This window comes from Balaenoptera musculus, chromosome 10, assembly GCF_009873245.2.
Source record: "Balaenoptera musculus isolate JJ_BM4_2016_0621 chromosome 10, mBalMus1.pri.v3, whole genome shotgun sequence".
Lineage (NCBI taxonomy): Eukaryota > Metazoa > Chordata > Mammalia > Artiodactyla > Balaenopteridae > Balaenoptera > Balaenoptera musculus.
Window position 1 is genome coordinate 98,966,780 of NC_045794.1, and position 20,526 is coordinate 98,987,305.

The following is a 20,526-nucleotide window of genomic DNA, read 5'->3' on the forward strand; positions in this document are numbered from 1 at the left end:
TAGTCAGGGAAATAAATGCAAATTAAATTTAAACTGAGCTATCATTTTAAAGCTATCAGATCAGCAAAAATTAAAAAGAGCTATAATGCTATATAACAGGGGTTAGAGAAAAAGATACTCTCACACACAGCTGTTAGAAATATGAAACTCTATAGTTTTTTTTTTAAAAAGCACACAGACAACATGTGTTAAAATTAAAAAATATATTATCTTAGACCAAGCACCTACTCCTGGGAATCCATTCCATAGAGATGAAAGCATCAGTATGTAGAGATACATAAAGAACAATTGTTTAAAGAGGAAAAATAGAAGAGAAAAAGAAGTGAATGCCCATCAAAAAGGGAAGGGCTGGTATTCAGCATGCAGACCTTTGCTTCTACTGAGAAAAAACAGAAAAGCCAGACAAAATACAGCAAAACATCTGTTTGACATATAGATCGCTGCTGAGACAACCCAGACTCAAAGGGACACAAGTCTGAGCAAAGGGGGACCTCAGAACTCGGAGGAAAAGTAGGTCATGGACCCATTCTGGGAGCAGGGCCAGGGCTCAGGATGGGGGCTGCTGGCCCAGGCAGACAGTCACTACCAGCTGATAGAGACACAAGTGGAGCTCATGGGACCACAAAGACCAAAATTAGAGACTTGAATGGTCAGGTTCCTGGCGAGAAGGGAAAACAGAGAACCAACCGTGACACTGCCAGTTTTTCCCTGATACTTGCTGAATTCAGAAGCCATGTGGGGCAGAAGACTGAAGAATCAAGGCAGAAGGACCAGAAAAGCTGAAGAGAGTTTTTTTTTTTTTTGGTCACCTTTTTGGGTCCTGAGGAAACTAACGTTAGATGGAGTTCAGAACGTCTCAGGGGTGAGGGCTCAGAAAATAACCCACACTCTGAGTTAAGAACTTTGATGACTACACCCTAAAAAGGAGGGTTTTTAAAAAAAAAAAAAAAAAAAAAAAAAAAAGGCAATTGGAGCCTTGAAAAACTGCAATCCAGCCTCAAATCGATTCATTCCCTAACTGGATTAAGGTCATCAGTCCCCAGTCTATCTGACAAGCAAAGGAAAGGGTGACCCATTATCTAGAGCCTCTCAATTTTCTTAACACAATATCTGACATTCAGTGAACATCTGTCCAGCATGCCAAGAGCCGGGACCATGTGACCCTAAATCAAGGGGAAAAACAGACAATAGAAAAAGTTCTACAGGTGATCCCAATACTGGAGTTAGCAGGAAAAAGATTTTAAATGGCTATAAATACGTTTTTAAAAATTCAGGAATATTTTGAGACAACAGAAGAAAAGGTATGGAATATACGTTAAACCAAATGGACATCCCACAACTGAAAAAAATACTAAGATTAAGAACTACATGAATAAAACCACAGATTGGAAAAAGCAGAACAGAGGATTAATGAACTGGAAGACAGGTCAATGGGACTGAAGCACTGAGAGAGAAACAGTGGAAAATACATAAAAGAATGAAAGAGACCCATAGGATATTGTGACCAGGACTAACATACACAATTGGAATCCAAGAGTAACAGAGAGAACGGGGCATAAGCAAAAGGAGAAGAGATAATGGCTGAGAATTTTTCACAAAAATTTTTGATTAAACACAACAACTTACAGATTCAAGAAGAACTGCAAACCCCAGCAGGATGCATACAAAGACAGGCACACCTAGACACATTTCTAAAACTGATGAAATCCAAAGACAAAGGGAACATCTTAGAAGCTTCTAGAGAAAAAAAGACACACTACATTCAAACAAGCAACAATAAGACTGGTGGTTTATTTAACAGACAGAACTGACAGAAGCCAGAAGACAATGCAGTGATATCTTTAAAATGCTGGGAGAAAATAACTGCCAACGTAAAATGCTACTCCCAGCTAAAATATCTTCAAAAAGTAAGAGTGGAATTCTGCTTTCAGGTTCAACATGTAAAGAGCTTTGAAGTAATCACTTCCATCCTTACAATAAGAAAAAAGCTGAACAAATGAAAAATCAATGGCTTTTTTTAGAACCATCAGAGAAATTTGAAATCTAGAGGGACAGACGTACACAGAGAATCACGGCCAACATCAGCTTACCTGGAGCAGAAGCCACTGTGGCCACAGACTGGTAGGAACACTTAAGTGGTGATTCTGACAAAGTGCTGGAAGCTGAGTGAGGACTAGCTTGAGAATGAGAAACTCCTGGGGGCCCAGTCTCAGAGGTGGGCACACTTTCCTGGATTTTACCACCAGGTTCACCAGGTGAACATTCCAAGAAAGATCCCCTGTGTGTCAGGCAAATTACAAAAAAAGGTAGAAGGAAATAAGTAGAAGAAAAGAAATAATTTTCCAAGACTGAACCAGGAAGAAATAGAAAATATAAACAGACCAATCAGGAGCACTGAAATTGAGACTGTGATTAAAAATCTTCCAACAGACAAAAGCCCAGGACCAGATGGCTTCACAGGCGAATTCTATCAAACATTTAGAGAAGAGCTAACACCTATCCTTCTCAAACTCTTCCAAAATATAGCAGAGGGAGGAACACTCCCAAACTCATTCTATGAGGCCACCATCACCCTGATACCAAAACCAGACAAAGATGTCACAAAAAAAGAAAACTACAGGGCAATATCACTGATGAACACACATGCAAAAATTCTCAACAAAATACTAGCAAACAGAATCCAACAACACATTAAAAGGATCATACACCATGATCAAATGGGATTCATTCCAGGGATGCAAGGATTCTTCAATATACGCAAATCAATCAATGTGATACACCATATTAACAAATTGAAGGAGAAAAACCATATGATCATCTCAAAAGATGCAGAAAAAGCTTTTGACAAAATTCAACACCCATTTATGATAAAAACCCTCCAGAAAGTGGGCATAGAGGGAAACTACCTCAACATAATAAAGGCCATATACAACAAACCCACAGCAAACATCATTCTCAACGGTGAAAAACTGAAAGCATTTCCTCTAAGATCAAGAACAAGACAAGGTTGTCCACTCTCACCACTATTATTCAACATAGTTTTGGAAGTTTTGGCCACAGCAATCAGAGAAGAAAAAGAAATAAAAGGAATCCAAATCGGAAAAGAAGCAAAACTGTCACTGTTTGCAGATGACATGTTACTATACATAGAGAATCCTAAAGATGCCACCAGAAAACTACTAGAGCTAATCAATGAATTTGGTAAAGTAGCAGGATACAAAATTAATGCACAGAAATCTCTTGCATTCCTATACACTAATGATGAAAAATCTGAAAGAGAAATTAAGGAAACACTCCCATTTACCATTGCAATAAAAAGAATAAAATACCTAGGAATAAACCTACCTAAGGAGACAAAAGACCTGTATGCAGAAAACTATAAGACACTGATGAAAGAAATTAAAGATGATACAAACAGATGGAGTGCCATGTTCTTGGATTGGAAGAATGGACTTTGTGAAAATGACTATACTACCCAAAGTAATCTACAGATTCAATGCAATCCCTATCAAACTACCAATGGCATTTTTCACAGAACTAGAACAAAAATTTCACAATTTGTATGGAAACACAAAAGATCCTGAATAGCCAAAGCAATCTTGAGAAAGAAAAACGGAGCTGGAGGAATCAGGCTCCTGGACTTCAGACTACTACAAAGCGACAGTAATCAAGACAGTATGGTATTGGCACAAAAACAGAAATATAGATCAATGGAACAGTATAGAAAACCCAGAGATAAACCCATGCACATATGGTCATCTTATTTTGATAAAGGAGGCAAGAGTATACAATGGAGAAAAGACAGCCTCTTCAATAAGTGGTGCTGGAAAAACTGGACAGCTACATGTAAAAGAATGAAATTAGAACACTCCCTAACACCATACACAAAAATAAACTCAAAACGGATTAAAGACCTAAATGTAAGGCCAGACACTATAAAACTCTTAGAGGAAAACATAGGCACAACACTCTATCACATAAATCACAGCAAGATCCTTTTTGACCCACCTCCTAGAGAAATGGAAATAAAAACAAAAATAAACAAATGGGACCTAATGAAACTTAAAAGCTTTTGTACAGCAAAGGAAACCATAAACAAGACAAAAAGACACCCCTCAGAATGGGAGAAAATATTTGCAAATGAAGCAACTGACAAAGGATTAATCTCCAAAATTTACAAGCAGCTCATGCAGCTCAATATCAAAAAAAACCAAACAATCCAAAAATAGGCAGAAGACCTAAACAGACATTTCTCCAAAGAAGATGTACAGATTGCCAACAAACACATGAAAGGATGCTCAACATCACTAATCATTAGAGAAGTGCAAATCAAAACTTCAATGAGGTATCACCTCACACCAGTCAGAAACGCCATCATCAAAAAATCTACAAACAATAAACGCTGGAGAAGGTGTGGAGAAAAGGGAACCCTCTTGCACTGCTGGTGGGAATGTAAATTGATACAGCCATTATGGAGAACAGTATGGAGGTTCCTTAAAAAACTAAAAACATGGGCTTCCCTGGTGGCGCAGTGGTTGAGAATCTGCCTGCTAATGCAGGGGACACGGGTTCGAGCCCTGGTCTGGGAAGATCCCACATGCCACGGATCAGCTGGGCCCGTGAGCCACAACTACTGAGCCTGCGCGTCTGGAGCCTGTGCCCCGCAATGGGAGGGGCCGCGATAGTGAAAGGCCCGCGCACCGCGATGAAGAGTGGCCCCCGCTCGCCGCAACCAGAGAAAGCCCTCGCACAGAAACAAAGACCCAACACAGCCAAAAATAAATAAAATAAATAAATAAAAGACTGATGGAGGGGCTTCCCTGGTGGTGCAGTGGTTGGGAGTCTGCCTGCTAATGCAGGGGACGCGGGTTCGAACCCTGGTCTGGGAGGATCCCACGTGCCGCGGAGCAGCTGGGCCCGTGGGCCACGGCTGCTGAGCCTGCGCGTCTGGAGCCTGTGCTCCGCAACAAGAGAGGCTGCGATGGTGGGAGGCCCGCGCACCGCGACGAAGAGTGGCCCCCACTTGCCGCAACTAGAGAAAGCCCTCGCACGAACCGAAGACCCAACACAGCCAAAAAATTAAATAAATAAATAAATAAAGTAGCTATTAAAAAAAAAAAAAAACAAAAAACTAAAAACAGAACTACCATATGACCCAGCAATCCCACTACTGGGCATATACCCTGAGAAAACCATAATTCAAAGAGTCATGTAACACAATGTTCAATGCAGCACTATTTACAATAGCCAGGACATGGAAGCAACCTAAGTATCCACTGACAGATGAATGGATAAAGAAGATGTGGCACATATATACAATGGAATATTACTCAGCCATTAAAAGAAATGAAATTGAGTTATTTGCAGTGAGGTGGATGGACCCAGAGTCCGTCATACAGAGTGAAGTAAGTCAGAAAGAGAAAAACAAATACCGTATGCTAACACATACATATGCAATCTAAAAAAAATTTTTAAATGGTTTTGAAGAACCTAGGGGCAGGACAGGAATAAAGACGCAGATGTAGAGAATGGACTTGAGGACACGGGGAGGGGGAAGGGTAAGCTGGGACGAAGTGAGAGAGTAACACTGACATATATCCACTACCAAACGTAAAATAGATAGCTAGTGGGAAGCAGCCACATAGCACAGGGAGATCAGCTCGGTGCTTTGTGACCACCTAGAGGGGTGGGATAGGGAGGGTAGGAAGGAGACACAAGAGGGGGGAGATATGGTGATATATGTATATGTATAGCTGATTCACTTTGTTATAAAGCAGAAACTAACACAACATTGTAAAGCAATTATACTCCAATAAAGATGTTAAAAAAAAGAAATAATAAAGATAAGAGCAGAAAACAATGAACTAAAACATGGACAAACAATATAAAAAAATCAGTGAAACCACAGCTTATTTTATAAATAGAGCAATAAAAGTGATAAATCTCTAGTTAGACTATTCAAGAAGCAAAGAGAAAAGATTAAAAATCACCAACATCAGGAGTGAAAACGAATACATTATTAAGGATCATATAGACATTTGAAGGATAATGAGGCATGAGTCCATACTGATATAAAGAAATAATTGAATAAATTAATAAATGGGAGAGAAGAGACAAGTCTCCCTTGCAGAAGAATTCCAAATAATTTATGTAGATATCCTGCCCTTTAAGAGGTAGAGCATAATAATTCCCCACTCCTTAAATGTGGGCTATACATAGTGACTTTTTTTTCCAAAGAGTGCAGTACGGAAAAAGAGAAAGAGGAAGAAAAAAAAAGATTATGTTTATAGAGGAGAAGCCTGACAAACACACCTCAGCCAGGTGATCAAGGTCAACATCAACAAGTATAAGTCATGTTGACAGCCTGTGCCTGATGTGATGTAATGAGAAGGGCACTTTACCTCTGTGGTCTTCCTCCCCAAAGCACTGCTCCAGTCTAATCATGAGAAAAATATCAGACAAATCCCGATAGAGGTACATTCTACAAAATATCTGACCAGTACTCCTCAAAACTGTCAAGGTCGCCAAAAGCAAGCAAAGTCTGAGAAATTGTCACAGCCAGGAGGAGCCTACGGAGACATGATGATGAAATGCAACGTGGGATCCTGAATGGAATCCTGGACAGAAAAAGGATGTGACGTTAAAACTAAGGAAATCTGAATAAACTATGGAAGCTCAGAGAGTTAGTTGCCAGTACATTTGCATTAAAAGAAGGACAAAGGGTAAGTCTTCAGGCAGAGTAAAAATTAGTCCAGGTGCAAGTACACAAAAATGTAAGATAGAAAGAACGACAACAAGGGTAAATATGTAGATACATATGACATCTTATTTACCATAAAAAAATAGTCTTGTGGGATTTAGCATAGATGTAGAATTTAAATGCATGACAAAAATAATGTAAAAGATAGAAAGGGGTAAATGAAATTAAGGTATTTTTATATCTAGCATTGCTAGAGAAGTGGTAAACATAATTTATATTTAACTAGATACAAGAAGACAAGGATGCATGTTGCAATCTCTAGGGCAGCCTCTAAAGACTGACAGAGGAATGTATTCACCAATAAGCTGATAGAGGGGAAAACAGAATGGTAGAAATAGTTAAATAATCTAAAAGAAGGCAAGAAAGGACAGAAAAAGAAAGGACATGAGACAGCTGAGTAAAAAAGAATTAAGATGATAGATATAAAATCAACTATATCAGTAATTAAATATAAAATGGACTGAATACTCCAAGTAGAAGACTAAGACTGTCACACTTTATCTTTTAAAATATCAGCTATATGCTGTCCATATGAGACTTACTTTAAATGTAAGTACCCAGAAAGTCTGAAGTAAAAGGATAGAAATAGATATACTATGCTAACACAAATCAAAAGAAAGTTGAAGTAACTATATTATTATCAGACAAAAATAGACTTGAAGGGAAGAAGCATTACTCTGTATCAAGAAGTCATGTCATATGAAAAGGAGACAATTCACAGGAAGTTTCAGCAATTCTAAGTCCATGTGTACCCGATAATTTAGCTTCAACGTGAATAAGGCAACAGTCAACAGAATTAAAATGAATCTCACTAGACAAATCCACAATCAGATGATAGACTTCAACACACTTCTCTCAACAGCTAATGGGATGAGCAGGCAAAACTTTGATAAGAATATAGAAGTTCTGAAAAACACAATTAATAAAATCAACCTAATATACATACTTAGAAAACTAAAGGTCCATGATGGACTACACATTCTTTTCAAGTGCTTCTGGAACATTTACCAAAATTGTCTCTATGTTGGGTCATAATCCAAGCCTCAAAATATTTCGAAGGATCAGCTGAAGTCATTTAGACTTCACAATGGAATCAACTTCAAAATCAATAATAAAAGGTAAACTAGAAAATCCCAACTGTTTGGAAATTAAACAAGAAGCCATTGGAAAAAAGAAGAAATCACAAGGGAAATTATAAAATATTTTGAACTGAATGACAACGGAAATATGATAAACTGAAACTTGTACGATGTGGCTAAGCCTGCACCTAAAGGGCAATGGATAGCCATCAACTCATACATTAGAGAAAAAAAGGCTGAAAAGCAATGATCTAACATCCTATCTCAAGAAATAGAAAAAGAAAAGCAAATTAAATCCCAATCAGGTAGAAGGAGGAAAACAATGGAGGTAACAGCAGAAATAAAGACATATAAAACAAATACACAAGAGAAAAATAACAAGTAAAGTCGTTACTTTGAAAAGACAAAAATGACAGACCTCAACTTCTGCTTTTGGATAGGATGTAGTAATCCACAGCAAGCAAATATTCCCAATGAAAACAACTAGAAAAGCTCAATCAATTAAAAATAACAAAAAGGCATCAGAAAGCCACGAGAGACGTGAGGTTTAAAGAGACCAAAATTCCAAGGTGGGAAGGACCGACCCTTCAGAGGCAAACCGAGGCTATGCAATTGCATTTTCCCTGGGAACAGCTGATGATTCTAGGAGTGGACTTTGGACTGAGAAATAGGCTTGGGCCCGGCAGAGGGCCACTCCAGCAGAGCTAGTTATGTGGTGCTGGAGTGGCAAACTTGGAGATGTGAGGGGACAGGCTTAAAGCATGACTGGTTTCCCCTTCCAGACGTGTGCTGACCTCTGGAACTGCTCAGGGCTGCAGTCTAAGGACCTAAACTGAAAACTCTGAAAAGCAAGATGCAAGTCCCCACACCATGGTACTTATGAGACAAAGGCACGCCTGGGAGGAATGCCATGAGAACACAAAGGCAAAAATGAAGCCCTAGAGGTGTGGTCAACTGACACTGAGGGTCTGCAACTGCCCCTGCCCTGGAGGAACCAGACAATTTGGGTGCAGCCAGATGCCGAGAGAGTCCAGTTTTAGCCTCTGTCAGAGAGTTGTTGCCGGAAGATGCAGAAATAAATATAGACTTTTGATGGTTGTGTGGAGCTTGGACCAACAAAAATGAAGACGTGAGGGACCTCGAACACACAACTGGTCACCCCCTTAAAACATCTGCAAGATTAGGAAGCTGTAAGGAACAGCTATGAGATGCTCGAGGGTGTTTGTGGGGCTTGGTTTACATCGGGGTCCCTGTCCCTAGGTGCGTAAGACTGCGTGGGATTAGGAACTGATGGTAGAGGGTGGGGAAGGTGCCAGTTCCCCAGATGTGTGAGTTTGACCAGCACCCAAAGGGCATAAGGTGGTCTGCTGGAAGGAGGAAGGAAAGCTCGCCTCCTACGAGGCAAGGTGAGATGCCCTTGCCTTCAAGCAGGTGCAGAAGCAAGGGGCCGAGGCTGCTAAGGACCTGGGATGCTGGGCTGGGCCATTACAGACTCCTGCTTCCCTCATCCACGTCTCGGGGGCTGTTTGTGTTAGCTGATGAGCTCTGCAGCCCGTGTCTGTCTCCAGAGGCCTCCACTGGGATGCCAGAAATGGGACTAAGAATAACAGTGAGCTAAACAATGTTCAGTGTATTTACTGAGTATGAAGAATAACAGTTTCCCATTAGGAACAGCCAATTACAGGGAACTGGAATTGTAAAGCTGCCCTCAAATTCCTGATGAATGGAATAGTTCAATTAGTCTAATTACTCAATTAGGCTAATCTTGACTTATGTGTCCTTGGGTGTTTAGTCATTTTATGTTTCCCATGGGTCACTAGTCCCAAGCAATGAAACTTCTGCTTTATCCATGTTCCCCATGTGGCTTAGTCCTATTCCAAGTATGCAACAGGCACCCTCAAAATGTTTACTGAGGGGAAGGATAGCAGAGACTGTAGTACTTGCCTGCCTAATGCATATCCTCTCCTTCTCCCACAGGAACAGAACCTTGCTTTTTCTGTAATGTGCCCAGCCAAAAAATTATATATATATATATTTGTATTTATACTATTTCCCATTCTTCCCTATAGACCAGTATGGCCATATAACACAGGCCTGGTCAATAAAATACAGCTGGAAGCTTACAATACATTACAATAAAATGTAAGTGGGAGGAGCTTCCAAGAAAGCCCATTAAAAAAGAAAGACTTCTCTGGCTCAAGACTTTTGCCCTTCCCTTTTCCCTTTCTTTATGCCTGAAACATGTGTGTGATGGCTGGTGTTCCAGCAGCTATCTTGCATACATGGGGATAAGACTGGAAGACTAAAAAGCTAGAAGCAACCTGGGTCTCTGAAGACACTGTAGAGCTGCTGCACTGGTCCAATACTAACAACCTCTGGACTCCTTGTTATAGGAAAAAAAACCGCTACTTTTTAAATTTAAGCCATTGTTTTGGGGGTTTGCTGCTAATTCAGCAAATGAAGGACAGGGAAAGGGGAAGAGAATGTATCTAGAGAAGGAATATAAAGATTCTAGATTACCTTAAAACTCAAAAACTGTTTTCTTGCCACGTTACCAGTTCCTGACTCATTATTTAAATAAATTGACACATTTAAAAATGCGTAGGGGCTTCCCTGGTGGCGCAGTGGTTGAGAGTCTGCCTGCCGATGCGGGGGACACGGGTTCGAGCCCTGGTCTGGGAAGATCCCACATGCCGCGGAGCAACTGGGCCCGTGAGCCACAGCTGCTGAGCCTGCACGTCTAGAGCCTGTGCTCCGTAGCAGGAGGGGCCGCGGTGGTGGGAGGCCCGCGCGCCGCAATGAGGAGTGGCCCCCGCTTGCCGCAGCTGGAGAAGGCCCTCGCACGGAGACGAAGACCCAACACAGCCAAAAATAAATAAATAAATAAATAAATAAATAAATAAAAATGCGTGATAGGGGCTTCCCTGGTGGCGCAGTGGTTGAGAATCTGCCTGCTAATGCAGGACACACGGGTTCGAGCCCTGGTCTGGGAAGATCCCACATGCCGCGGAGCAACTAGGCCCGTGAGCCACAACTACTGAGCCTGCGCATCTGGAGCCTGTGCTCCGCAACAAGAGAGGCCACGACAGTGAAAGGCCCGCGCACCGTGATGAAGAGTGGCCCCCACTTGCCACAACTAGAGAAAGCCCTCGTACAGAAATGAAGACCCAACACAGCCATAAATAAATAAATTTTAAAAAAATGCGTGATAGTCACAGGCTTTGCAGTGCAGTGGTCAGAGCAGTGAACTGGGAGAGGGGGACTTCCTGGGAGAAAGAATATGTGTTACAGGGTTGTTGTGAACGCTGGTTTAATGTATGATGCAAAATACGCAGGCCAGGTCTAGTACAATTCCAGAAATTCCTTTCCCCTCCACCAGTGGAAATTGCACACTTAACCATGAAAAACACATTGAGTTCATGAAAACCCCAACTGAGTTCATGAAAACCCCACTCCTCTGTCAGGGCTGTGAACACAGTGTGGTGTCCCTGGTTATCCCACACTAACCAGAAACTCTGAGATCTCTTACACTCAAGAGAGAAAAAGGGGAAATATCAATTATTAGTTAACAAATAGCATTTGTATAGCAGACAAAAACTTCCTGACCATGGGGGTGAACACCAGGAACAGGGTCTCAGCAACGACAACGCAGGGACTTGTGCACTCGCTGACCTGGAAGCTCGTGCCGGGCTCTGGATTCTATTCTTACAGCTCTCCCTCATAGAGCCTGTGCAGCCAATCACCTCCTGCCCCCACCACAGGGAAGGCGATGGCTGGTGAGAATAAATAATTAGCACTTCTAATTTAGAGTGCAAGCTATTCAGGCCAACGGCTAAGTGGTGCCTATGTTCAAACGATGAACAAGTGCATGGACACAGAATTGGGCGAGCGGGTATATGGGACTTAGAGCTTCACTCCCAATTCCCCGGGCATGAAACTCTGCAGCCACTGCCGTACTAATTGGTGAGATAGAGATTTGGGAGAACAGAAGGGCAAGAACATTGCCTGTCCACAGCCAAAATGGCAGGAAGACGTGAAGGGGCATTGTTATTGAAAGCAAAGTCCTTCCCGCCAAACTCTGAGGCTAGATCCAACCTCAAAGCTGCCATCAATTATACCCAGCTAGCCTGTATTACACCCACCAAGCCGGTGTCACACCCAGCAAGGGTCTGAGGCTGATACAGACCAGCGTGGATTCAAATCCAAGTGCCTGAATGGCTTACCAGCTGAACAACGCTGAGCCACGGTCTTAACTCCTAAGCTTTGGTCTCCTCACCTGTGAAATGAGCATAATGTGATCTACACCTCACGGGGCTCCTACGAGGATTATAAAGTATGTAAAGCAACTTCCCCAGTGCCTGCACATTGGTGGGTCAACGAATGCTAGGTGTAGTGAGGACCACCACCAGCGTCACTCTTCCAGCGGCGGTTAGCGTTATCGTCGTGGTTATTATTATTGCTGTTATTACCATTACAGAACTATTATCATCATTTATACTTAAAGCTCTCTAAAGGAGTTGGTTTCAAAGGTTTCCTTGCCACTGAAGTTGGAAACCTTTAACATCTGGATGCCCTGCGTTATGTCTAATCTAAATTCTTGTTTCTTTCTACAGTAGAAGTCCATGATTTTTCCAGCTCTGACTTCACCAGTAGTAGAATCACTCTGATCTATAAACAATTTATTTAACAATGAAAATTTACATTTATACAATGCTTTGAGGTTATCAGCTTATAGAGTTGAAATCTGGGTCCCTAGTAGACTGTTTAAAATCATCCCACGGGGCAGCTGTGCCTGACGCCCTACTCTCTGCCCCGTCAGCAGTCTCGGGGCTGGGCTGGTGGGAGGGAGTAGGGCCCACGGCTCTGTGGGTGGCCCGGTGTGAGTGGGGCTCTGCTGGACTTTCTGCAGGAGTTGCCGGGCTGCCACCTGCTAAAGAAGAGGATGTGTCACCAGCACCTGCCGTTGGAATTTCTCCCCGGGCAGAGGAAATCAAATTATCAATGCCTGAAGGAGACTGACCAGAGGCCCAAGGACACAGGAAATATCAAGGTCATTACACAAACATCAGCCCCACAGAACCCCTAAAGCCCAGATCCTGAAGAAGCAGAAGAGGAGACAAATTGCCTCAAAAGGGATATTTAGTCATGTATACTCCCTGCAAGAGTACATCAAAGGGCTTGTTTCCACTCATGATGACAAGAGATGCTACAAAGGCACCAAAAAAAAAAAAAAAAATCATCCCACGGTTATTGACCTTCAAGTTAAACGGTTCGTCACGACAGGATCTTTCCAAAGGTTAAACCCAACAAGTCACTAGAAGGGAAACCAGTAGACTATTTGCCTAACTGTGTTCACAGGGAACTGATTGTTAGTCTCTTGAAATGACAACAAACCTTTTTCCCTGCATATCGGTCCTCTAGTGGTTTCTGTTTCCTTTCCCCACCACTGGCACATCTCGGGAAAGCCAGGAAACAGGGAGGCACTGCCATGAAGCAAGGGCAGAACGACCATTCCTGTGGTTGTCCCTCAGGTCGGCTGGAATGCAGAGACACTCGGGGCAGAGAAGGGAGCTAGGGTGGGTTTGCCACAGACAGGTACGGGAACCGGCTTCACGTTTAGGGATTCCAACGGGCTTCTGAAACACCTGCTTCCCTCACTCCTCAGGTTGCCCCCTGAGTCCATTCAGGGCTCTGCTGGGGATTCTAGTTACTCAAGTTCATCAAGTTCATCCGTTCATTCAGCGAACGCTTGCTGGGCCCTACTATGTGCCAGACACTTGGGATGTATCACTGTCCAAAAGAGATAACGATGTCTACCTTTGGAGCATACGTCTTAATGGAGGAGGACAAGCAAACAAGCAAAATAAAGAAATGAACTAAAGAACTGTAAATACAATGTGGGTGGCAGTTGGTGACAGCACCGTGAAAAGAGAAATAGGGTAAAGGAGATCACGGGGGTGGAGGTCAGGCTGTGTTCACCACGGGGACGTCAGGCTTGGACCAAGGCTGGCAGGCGGTGAGGGGACGCCCAGGCCAGCCTCTGAGGAGCTGGGCCAGGGGGAGGGGACAGCCCGATGGAAGGCGGGAGCAGGTCTGTGTCTGAGGCAGAGCAGGAGGCCGGTGTGGCTGGAGCGTACGTACAAGGGGGGCGGTGAGAGTTGGGGTCAGAGAGGTGATGGGTGGCTGGGTCGCGCTGGGCCTTCTAGGACTCTGGCTTTTATGCGAGCGATGGGGGGAGCCACGGGGGGGTCCCAAGCAGGCGTGGCCCGCTCTCACTGGCTTGTTGGAGGGTCACCCGGGCGGCTGGGTGGCAACTCAGCTGTAGCGGGCAGGGCAGGAGCAGGAGAGAGCGAGGAGGCCGCTGCAACAGCCCGGGAGAGGGTGGGTGGGTGGGAGCAGGGGCTGGCAAGCAGTTGCTGCATCCTGGGGCGAGTTCAAGGGAGCCGACGGGCGCGGGTGATGCCCTGGATGTGGGTGTGAGAGAAAGAGGACAGTCAGGGAGGGCTCCAGGACTCCAGGCCTGAACCACTGGCAAAGCGGCTGCCCCAGGCTGAGAACGGAGCGGCTGCTGGCCGAACTTTTGGGAGAGTGGTCTGGGGCAGCAACGAGCCACGTGAACGGGGGAGCCCCTGGCTCATCGACGGCCGACGAAGCCTAAGGTGGAAACTGCTCGGCTCAGCTGACGGACCCAAAGGTGCCCTCAGGTGAGCAGGTGAGAAGCTGGCCTCAGAGTCGCGGGTGTCAGTCTCAGCTTTGCCGCCACCTACGGCCCTTCTGGAAGGCAGCCGCTCCCCCCTGGAAAGTCAGAGGCAGACGGGTTGATGCCTGATTTCCTGTGAACCTGTGAACTGACTCTGCGAATCCAGAGCGCTGAGCGCCGTGGTCATTCGAGACTGTTGTGCGTCGGGGCCAGGACCGCTGCCAGGCGGCTCGGGGCTAGAGTCTAGGACCAGGCGCCCTGGGAGAGTTCCATGATTCCCGCCCATTTAGCACCCTAACCCCACTGAAGTTGCCCCCATCGGAGTTAGCAGTGACTAATTATCAGCCCTCGTCCCCAAAACCGAAATCTCGGAACCATCCTTGAACCTTTCCTCTCCCTTACCCGTTACCCACATCTCTCCTCACCACGCCCCATATGCTCGCAAACATCAGATCCCCGACTTCGTGTATTTTGTGTGGGGAAGGGGAGGTCTGGACTGTTTCGACAGCCATCTAATCCCATCCCTGTGCCTCCAGCCGGCTCCCTCATCCATCCATCCTCCACGCGGCCGCCGTCAGGAGGCTTGGAAATGAGATACGGAAAGAGCCTAATACAGCGCCTGGCATGGGGGCAGGCGCTAGATAAATTGTAGCTACTAACATAATTGTTCTCTTCTTGGAAATATATTTCACTGCCTTCTAAATTTGCCCACACGGACACTGCTACCTATTAGCTGCAATGCTTCCCTTAAAAATAGCTGAAGATGATTAGCTAGAGGGATCATAATAGGAATTTTAAGCAATCATTTAAATTAATCCCTGAGAAGTCTATGCAGAACCCTTCAAATGGAGTCCTTTCTGGCAGAACCTCGCCAGTTCCCACAAGCACATGCAAATCAGCACTCTGAGCTTCGCATTTTCCCTGCCAGGTTTTTTCCCCACTTTCTGGAGGAACAAACCACAGCTCTGTGATCACAGCATGGCGGGGACCCCTTGCTGGCAGGGATGGGGGCCCGAGCAGCTTCGCTCCCGCCCGCACGTCGCCCCACCACACGCAGGGAGACAGGTACTCAGTGGATGGCCAAAGAATGCGACAACGAACGCTGTGTTTGGAAAGTTTAACTATCAAAAGCCGGCCACATCCATATCAAAAGCATGCTCTGAGAAAGTTGCCAAAGACATTTTTGGCCAGAAGAATCCTTTTCAGTTGTTGAAAGATGCCTAGAAATGAATCTGCTTTGCCCTGGAATAAACCCTTAATGAAAAAACTTAATGTCTATCCTTTTAAGCGTGTTAGTATAAGAAAACATCTGAACTTCTTCAGGAAAGGAGGAAACAAAGAAACACAAAGAAACCCATTCTCCTACCTTCTTGAAGTCATGCACATTAATCTTGCCATTAGGCTCCTTGCTAAAGTCCAGAAATCGTTTTCTGAAGGCTGGGTCCTGCTGCCGTATACAGTTTTTGAGTTTTTCAATAACCGCATCCTTGGTCATATTCTTGGTCACGGCGCTTTTACTCTCAGTGGGCTTGGCTCTAAAATCACAAGCAGGCACACAGGTGCAGCAGAGCACTTCCTATAGAGCTCACCCATGTACGCTTCAACCCAGGACAACAAGGGGCTTTACCATCCCCTTTTCACAAAGGAGGAAAGAGATGCTGAGGTCGATGGAGTGATGTGGGGACTTCTTACACACCCATGGCTTGCAGGTTCAGAGACAGGCCAGCAGCACTGCGTCAGGTAAAGCTCTGCCTGAGATGCCAGCACGTGGCAGCAGGCCAGGGTGGGGAGCTTCAGAGAAGGGGCTGCTGTCATCCTTGTGCTAAGATTTCCAGCTGTGCTTTGAGCTGGCTGACTGTGGTGTGTGACCGGGAAGACATGGCCGAAAAAGGATATTTTTGTGAACTGGGAAAATGAAAAGTCAGAGCCTATTACAGGCCTTAAATTAAATAGGCCGTTTTGTGGTAACTAGATCAAAGAGGTCATCAAACAGCCGTGGGAAGGAAGGGACATCCACAGTTAAACCAAGCTGATTCACAAAATCAACTTAATTTATAAAAGATAGATCTTACGTGATGTACTCTGGGACTGAGTGTGAGAAAGTATGTGTCATTGAAGGATAATTATCCTTCAGCTCCCCAGAAGTCTCCTGGACGCCGTTTTGACAACCATGAGATAGTCCTGGAGAACAGACTTCTACTTCTTTCCTGCTGCTTCTGTCGGCTTTAGGAGCTCTCCAGGAATGCCCACATTTTATGAAATGCTTAATTGCTATTACTTCTTTCACTGGTTTTTAGTAGGCAGACATATCTCATCACAGAATATTTAACCTTTCTCTTAAAATACCACCTTTCTGCCCATTCATAAAGCAGCTACTACTGAAGTGCCCAGATATTCAAATTTCATTAGCATAGCATTAAAATATTCCCATTGCTCTACACTTAAGAATTTTTTAAAGGGGATGTGACAACGTGAAGTCGGCTGAACAGTTCTACATTTTACCTCTCCTTATGGATTTTTTATAAGCTATGAACAAGCAAGTTAAAATAATATCTTTTCATTAGATGAAACCTATATTTTTCAAAATGAAGAAGAGCTCGAATATTCATCAGTCTGACTTTTAATAGATTGACTAAGTATGTTTTATTGTTACAATTCAATTTGACAATCATTTAAATAATTCTGTCATTCATGTTAGAAAATGTTAACCAGTTTAATGAGTATATTTTGCAATAAATATTAAACAGCGGTAAGGAATCTAAGTTTCTGGAGAAGAATAAGTGTGAACGCAGGTACGTAATAGTTGAGTGGCAGGCGGTTTCTCTGGGAGCTGAAAGTCCTGGGTCCTTCCCCCAGGGTGAGCACCGTGCTTGTGAATAACCCGAGGTAAGTTCCCAAATCTCTCAGGTCTCAGTGCTTTCAATTCTAGAATTAACAGGTCAATGCAGTAATTCCTAAGATCTCTGCTGCTTGCTCTAAAATCCCTGACTTTAATCACTGTTTTTATAGTTTGCCATCTTTCTTATTTAAGTCATAAAATATTTAAATACTCAGTCAACAAATATTTATTAACTACCTACACTGCAACAGGCACAGTGGTTTTAATAAACGCTTTCATTTCGCTTTATTTTACCTCTCAGAAAGATCTGGCACCTGCTGTTCCTCTTTTTGAAGATGTTCATTTAACAGCTGATCCTTTGGAACAGGAACTGGAGAGACAGTGGGTGGGCCATTAATTCCTAGGCATGCCAAAAGTTTCTTGTAAAGGATTCTTCCTGAAGCAATATCCTGAAACTTATTGCAGAGTCTGAATTTCAAAAAATAATCAGAACACACCCATTAGAATGGCTAAAAGAAGACTGACCCTACCAAGTGCCAGCAAGGATGTGGGTCACTATGACCCTCCTCCACTGCTGGTGGGATGCAAAATGGTGCAGCCACTTTGGAAGACACTTTGCCAACTGAATATCCACTCACCAGAGGAACCAGCTGTTCCAGCCCTAGGTGCTTAGCCGAAAGAATAAAAATGTATGTCTACACAAAGACGTGTAATACATGTGGCTTTATTTGTAATAGCAAAAACTGGAAACAAACCAAATGTCCATCAATAGGTGAATGGATCCACAAAGTGGGGTAAGGCCATGAAACAGAATTCTACTCGGCAATGACCAAGAACCATACAACAACGTGAGTGAACCACAAAATCATTATGCTTGGTGAATAAAGCCTAACAAAAAAAGAGAACATCTTGTAGCCTTCCATTTATAGAAAATCCTAGAAGATGCAAAGTCAGCTGTAGTGACATGGTGCTAGGTGGGTGGAAGAGATGAATTGCAAAAGGGCACAAGAAAGCTTCAGGGGGAATGAGAAAGTTTGGTATCTTCATTGACAGCTTGCGATGGGTTCACGGAGATATATACACATGATGGATTTCCTCAAATTGTATTATTTAAATATGTGTAGTTTATTGTTTGTAAGAATACTGCAATAAAGATATAATAAATGTAAAACAAAGAAAAAATTTCATGAGAAATTTGGTATGGAATTATGGAAGTACTTTATTGGAATTTTGGGATATGCAAATATTTGAGAAAAACATAGGAAACCGCTAATATGGCAGGATCTTTTTCTTTTCCAACATTTTGTTTGTTAATATTTTTCTAATCATAAAGGTTCTACGTGCTCACTGTTGCAAACTTGGTAAAGCCTGAGACCCAAGAAAAAATTCCACAGATTCGTTAAAATGCACAAGGCGGGGCTTCCCTGGTGGCGCAGTGGATGAGAATCTGCCTGCCAATGCAGGGGACACGGGTTCGAGCCCTGATCTGGGAAGATCCCACATGCCGCAGAGCAACTGGGCCCGTGAGCCACAATTGCTGAGCCTGCGCGTCTGGAGCCTGTGCTCCGCAACAAGAGAGGCCACGATAGTGAGAGGCCCGTGCACCGTGATGAAGAGTGGCCCCCACTCACCACAGCTGGAGAAAGCCCTCGCACAGAAACGAAGACCCAACACAGCCAAAAATAAATAAATTAATTAATTAATTAAAAAAAAAATGCGCAAGGCTCAGAGCCCAGGAGGTGTGGGTGTGAGCCCTGGATTCTGCCTCCTGGGGTCTGGATATCGGCTCCATGACTGAAGGCGGGCTTCACGAGGTCCGGTCCGCGGACACTTCCCCGGCGCAGTGAGGCCACGACTCTTTTCACATGAATACACGATGTCATGTGTCTCTTCCACCCTGAGTCTCTCGTGCGTGTACAGCGGACTTTCCAGAGGCTGCGTGGCACGTGATCATTCCTTGCTCCGACCGCTGCTGGAGTGTGTGCTCGTGTGGGCTGCGCTCACTGACACGGTCTAAAGCTGCAGAAACGTGTAGGGTCTCCATGAGGAGCTGGAGTGAGCTTTCAGAGATCAGCTCAGCTCAGTTTCTTTAAAGCACTTTACTAGCTCCTTACGAGCTCCCGTAGGTTATCCCTGCTATAATTTCTGTAACCTCCGTATTATCCAATAAATCCTTATTTTGAAATCCCAAAGCTTTTCCTGAGCCTACAGGGAAACACAAGTAGCAAGTGCACTCTCCTTTTCTGCAACGACAGGTTAAAGGTCTCAGTTTTAGCTTCTCGTACAGTAAGTACTGGTAGACACAGTACATACAACAGAAACCCTTTGAGGTCCTCGATAACTTTTAAGAGCATCGAAGGGTCGAGAAGCTCTGACCTGGGCACGTGACCCTTTCTATGCTTCTGTTTCCTTGTCTATGAAATGCACATACTGAAAGCCCCCACCTCAGAGGATTACTGTAAAAATTCCATAAGAGGATCCATGTAAAGCTGTTAGCACTGCGCTGGCCTGCTACATGCATCTGTGCTCAATAAACCACAGCTGGAATAACAGTATCACAATATCATGATGACACGCATGTAGCCAGGGGTCAGAGCATGAGCTCCAAACTGCGCTTTGCTCAGTAAGTACCAGCAATTTTTATAATTGCTTCCGTAACACTCTGTGATGATCACTGTGGTAAGTATTACAGCTACAACTGTGAGAAAACCAAAGCAATGCCCACCTCACGGAGCCGCAAGAGGCTGGCAAACTGCTCATTCTGAACTGAGGGAACAGATCACCGAAAAGCCCAGAGGCAGCAGAGAGCTTGGTGTTCTCAAGAAATAGGAAGCCAGTCAGCCCAGCTGAGCTGGGACCTGCAGGAACAGCCGCAGCATACGAGAGCTTCCCATGGGCTTGATACTGGGTGAGAGGCTTCATGCCTATTACCTCATTTGATCCTGACCACAACTCTCGAAGTAACATTTGCAGGAGGAAAGAGGCTCAGAACGTGCCCAAGTTCACAGCTAGCTCCGGGCCGAGCCGGGATTTGAACCCAGGCAGTCTGGCTGCAGAGCCCAAGCTCTGGAGAGGTTTCTTTCTTTTTTTTAATTAATTAATTTATTTTATTTATTTACTTTTGGCTGCATTGGGTCTTCGTTGCTGC

The 20,526-nt window shown here is 44.0% G+C and overlaps 1 protein-coding gene across 1 annotated transcript in view; it reads right to left on the reverse strand.

The window, feature by feature from the left end:
* EFCAB6 (EF-hand calcium binding domain 6) overlaps nt 1–20,526 on the reverse strand; it is a 256,527-nt gene that overhangs the window by 109,418 nt on the left and 126,583 nt on the right. Inside the window, exons 16-17 of the mRNA XM_036864665.1 lie at nt 17,673–17,846; nt 15,906–16,074 (exon numbers count right to left, since the gene is read on the reverse strand). Coding sequence (XP_036720560.1) covers nt 15,906–16,074; nt 17,673–17,846 — 343 coding nt within the window. The remainder of the gene's footprint in view (nt 1–15,905; nt 16,075–17,672; nt 17,847–20,526) is intronic.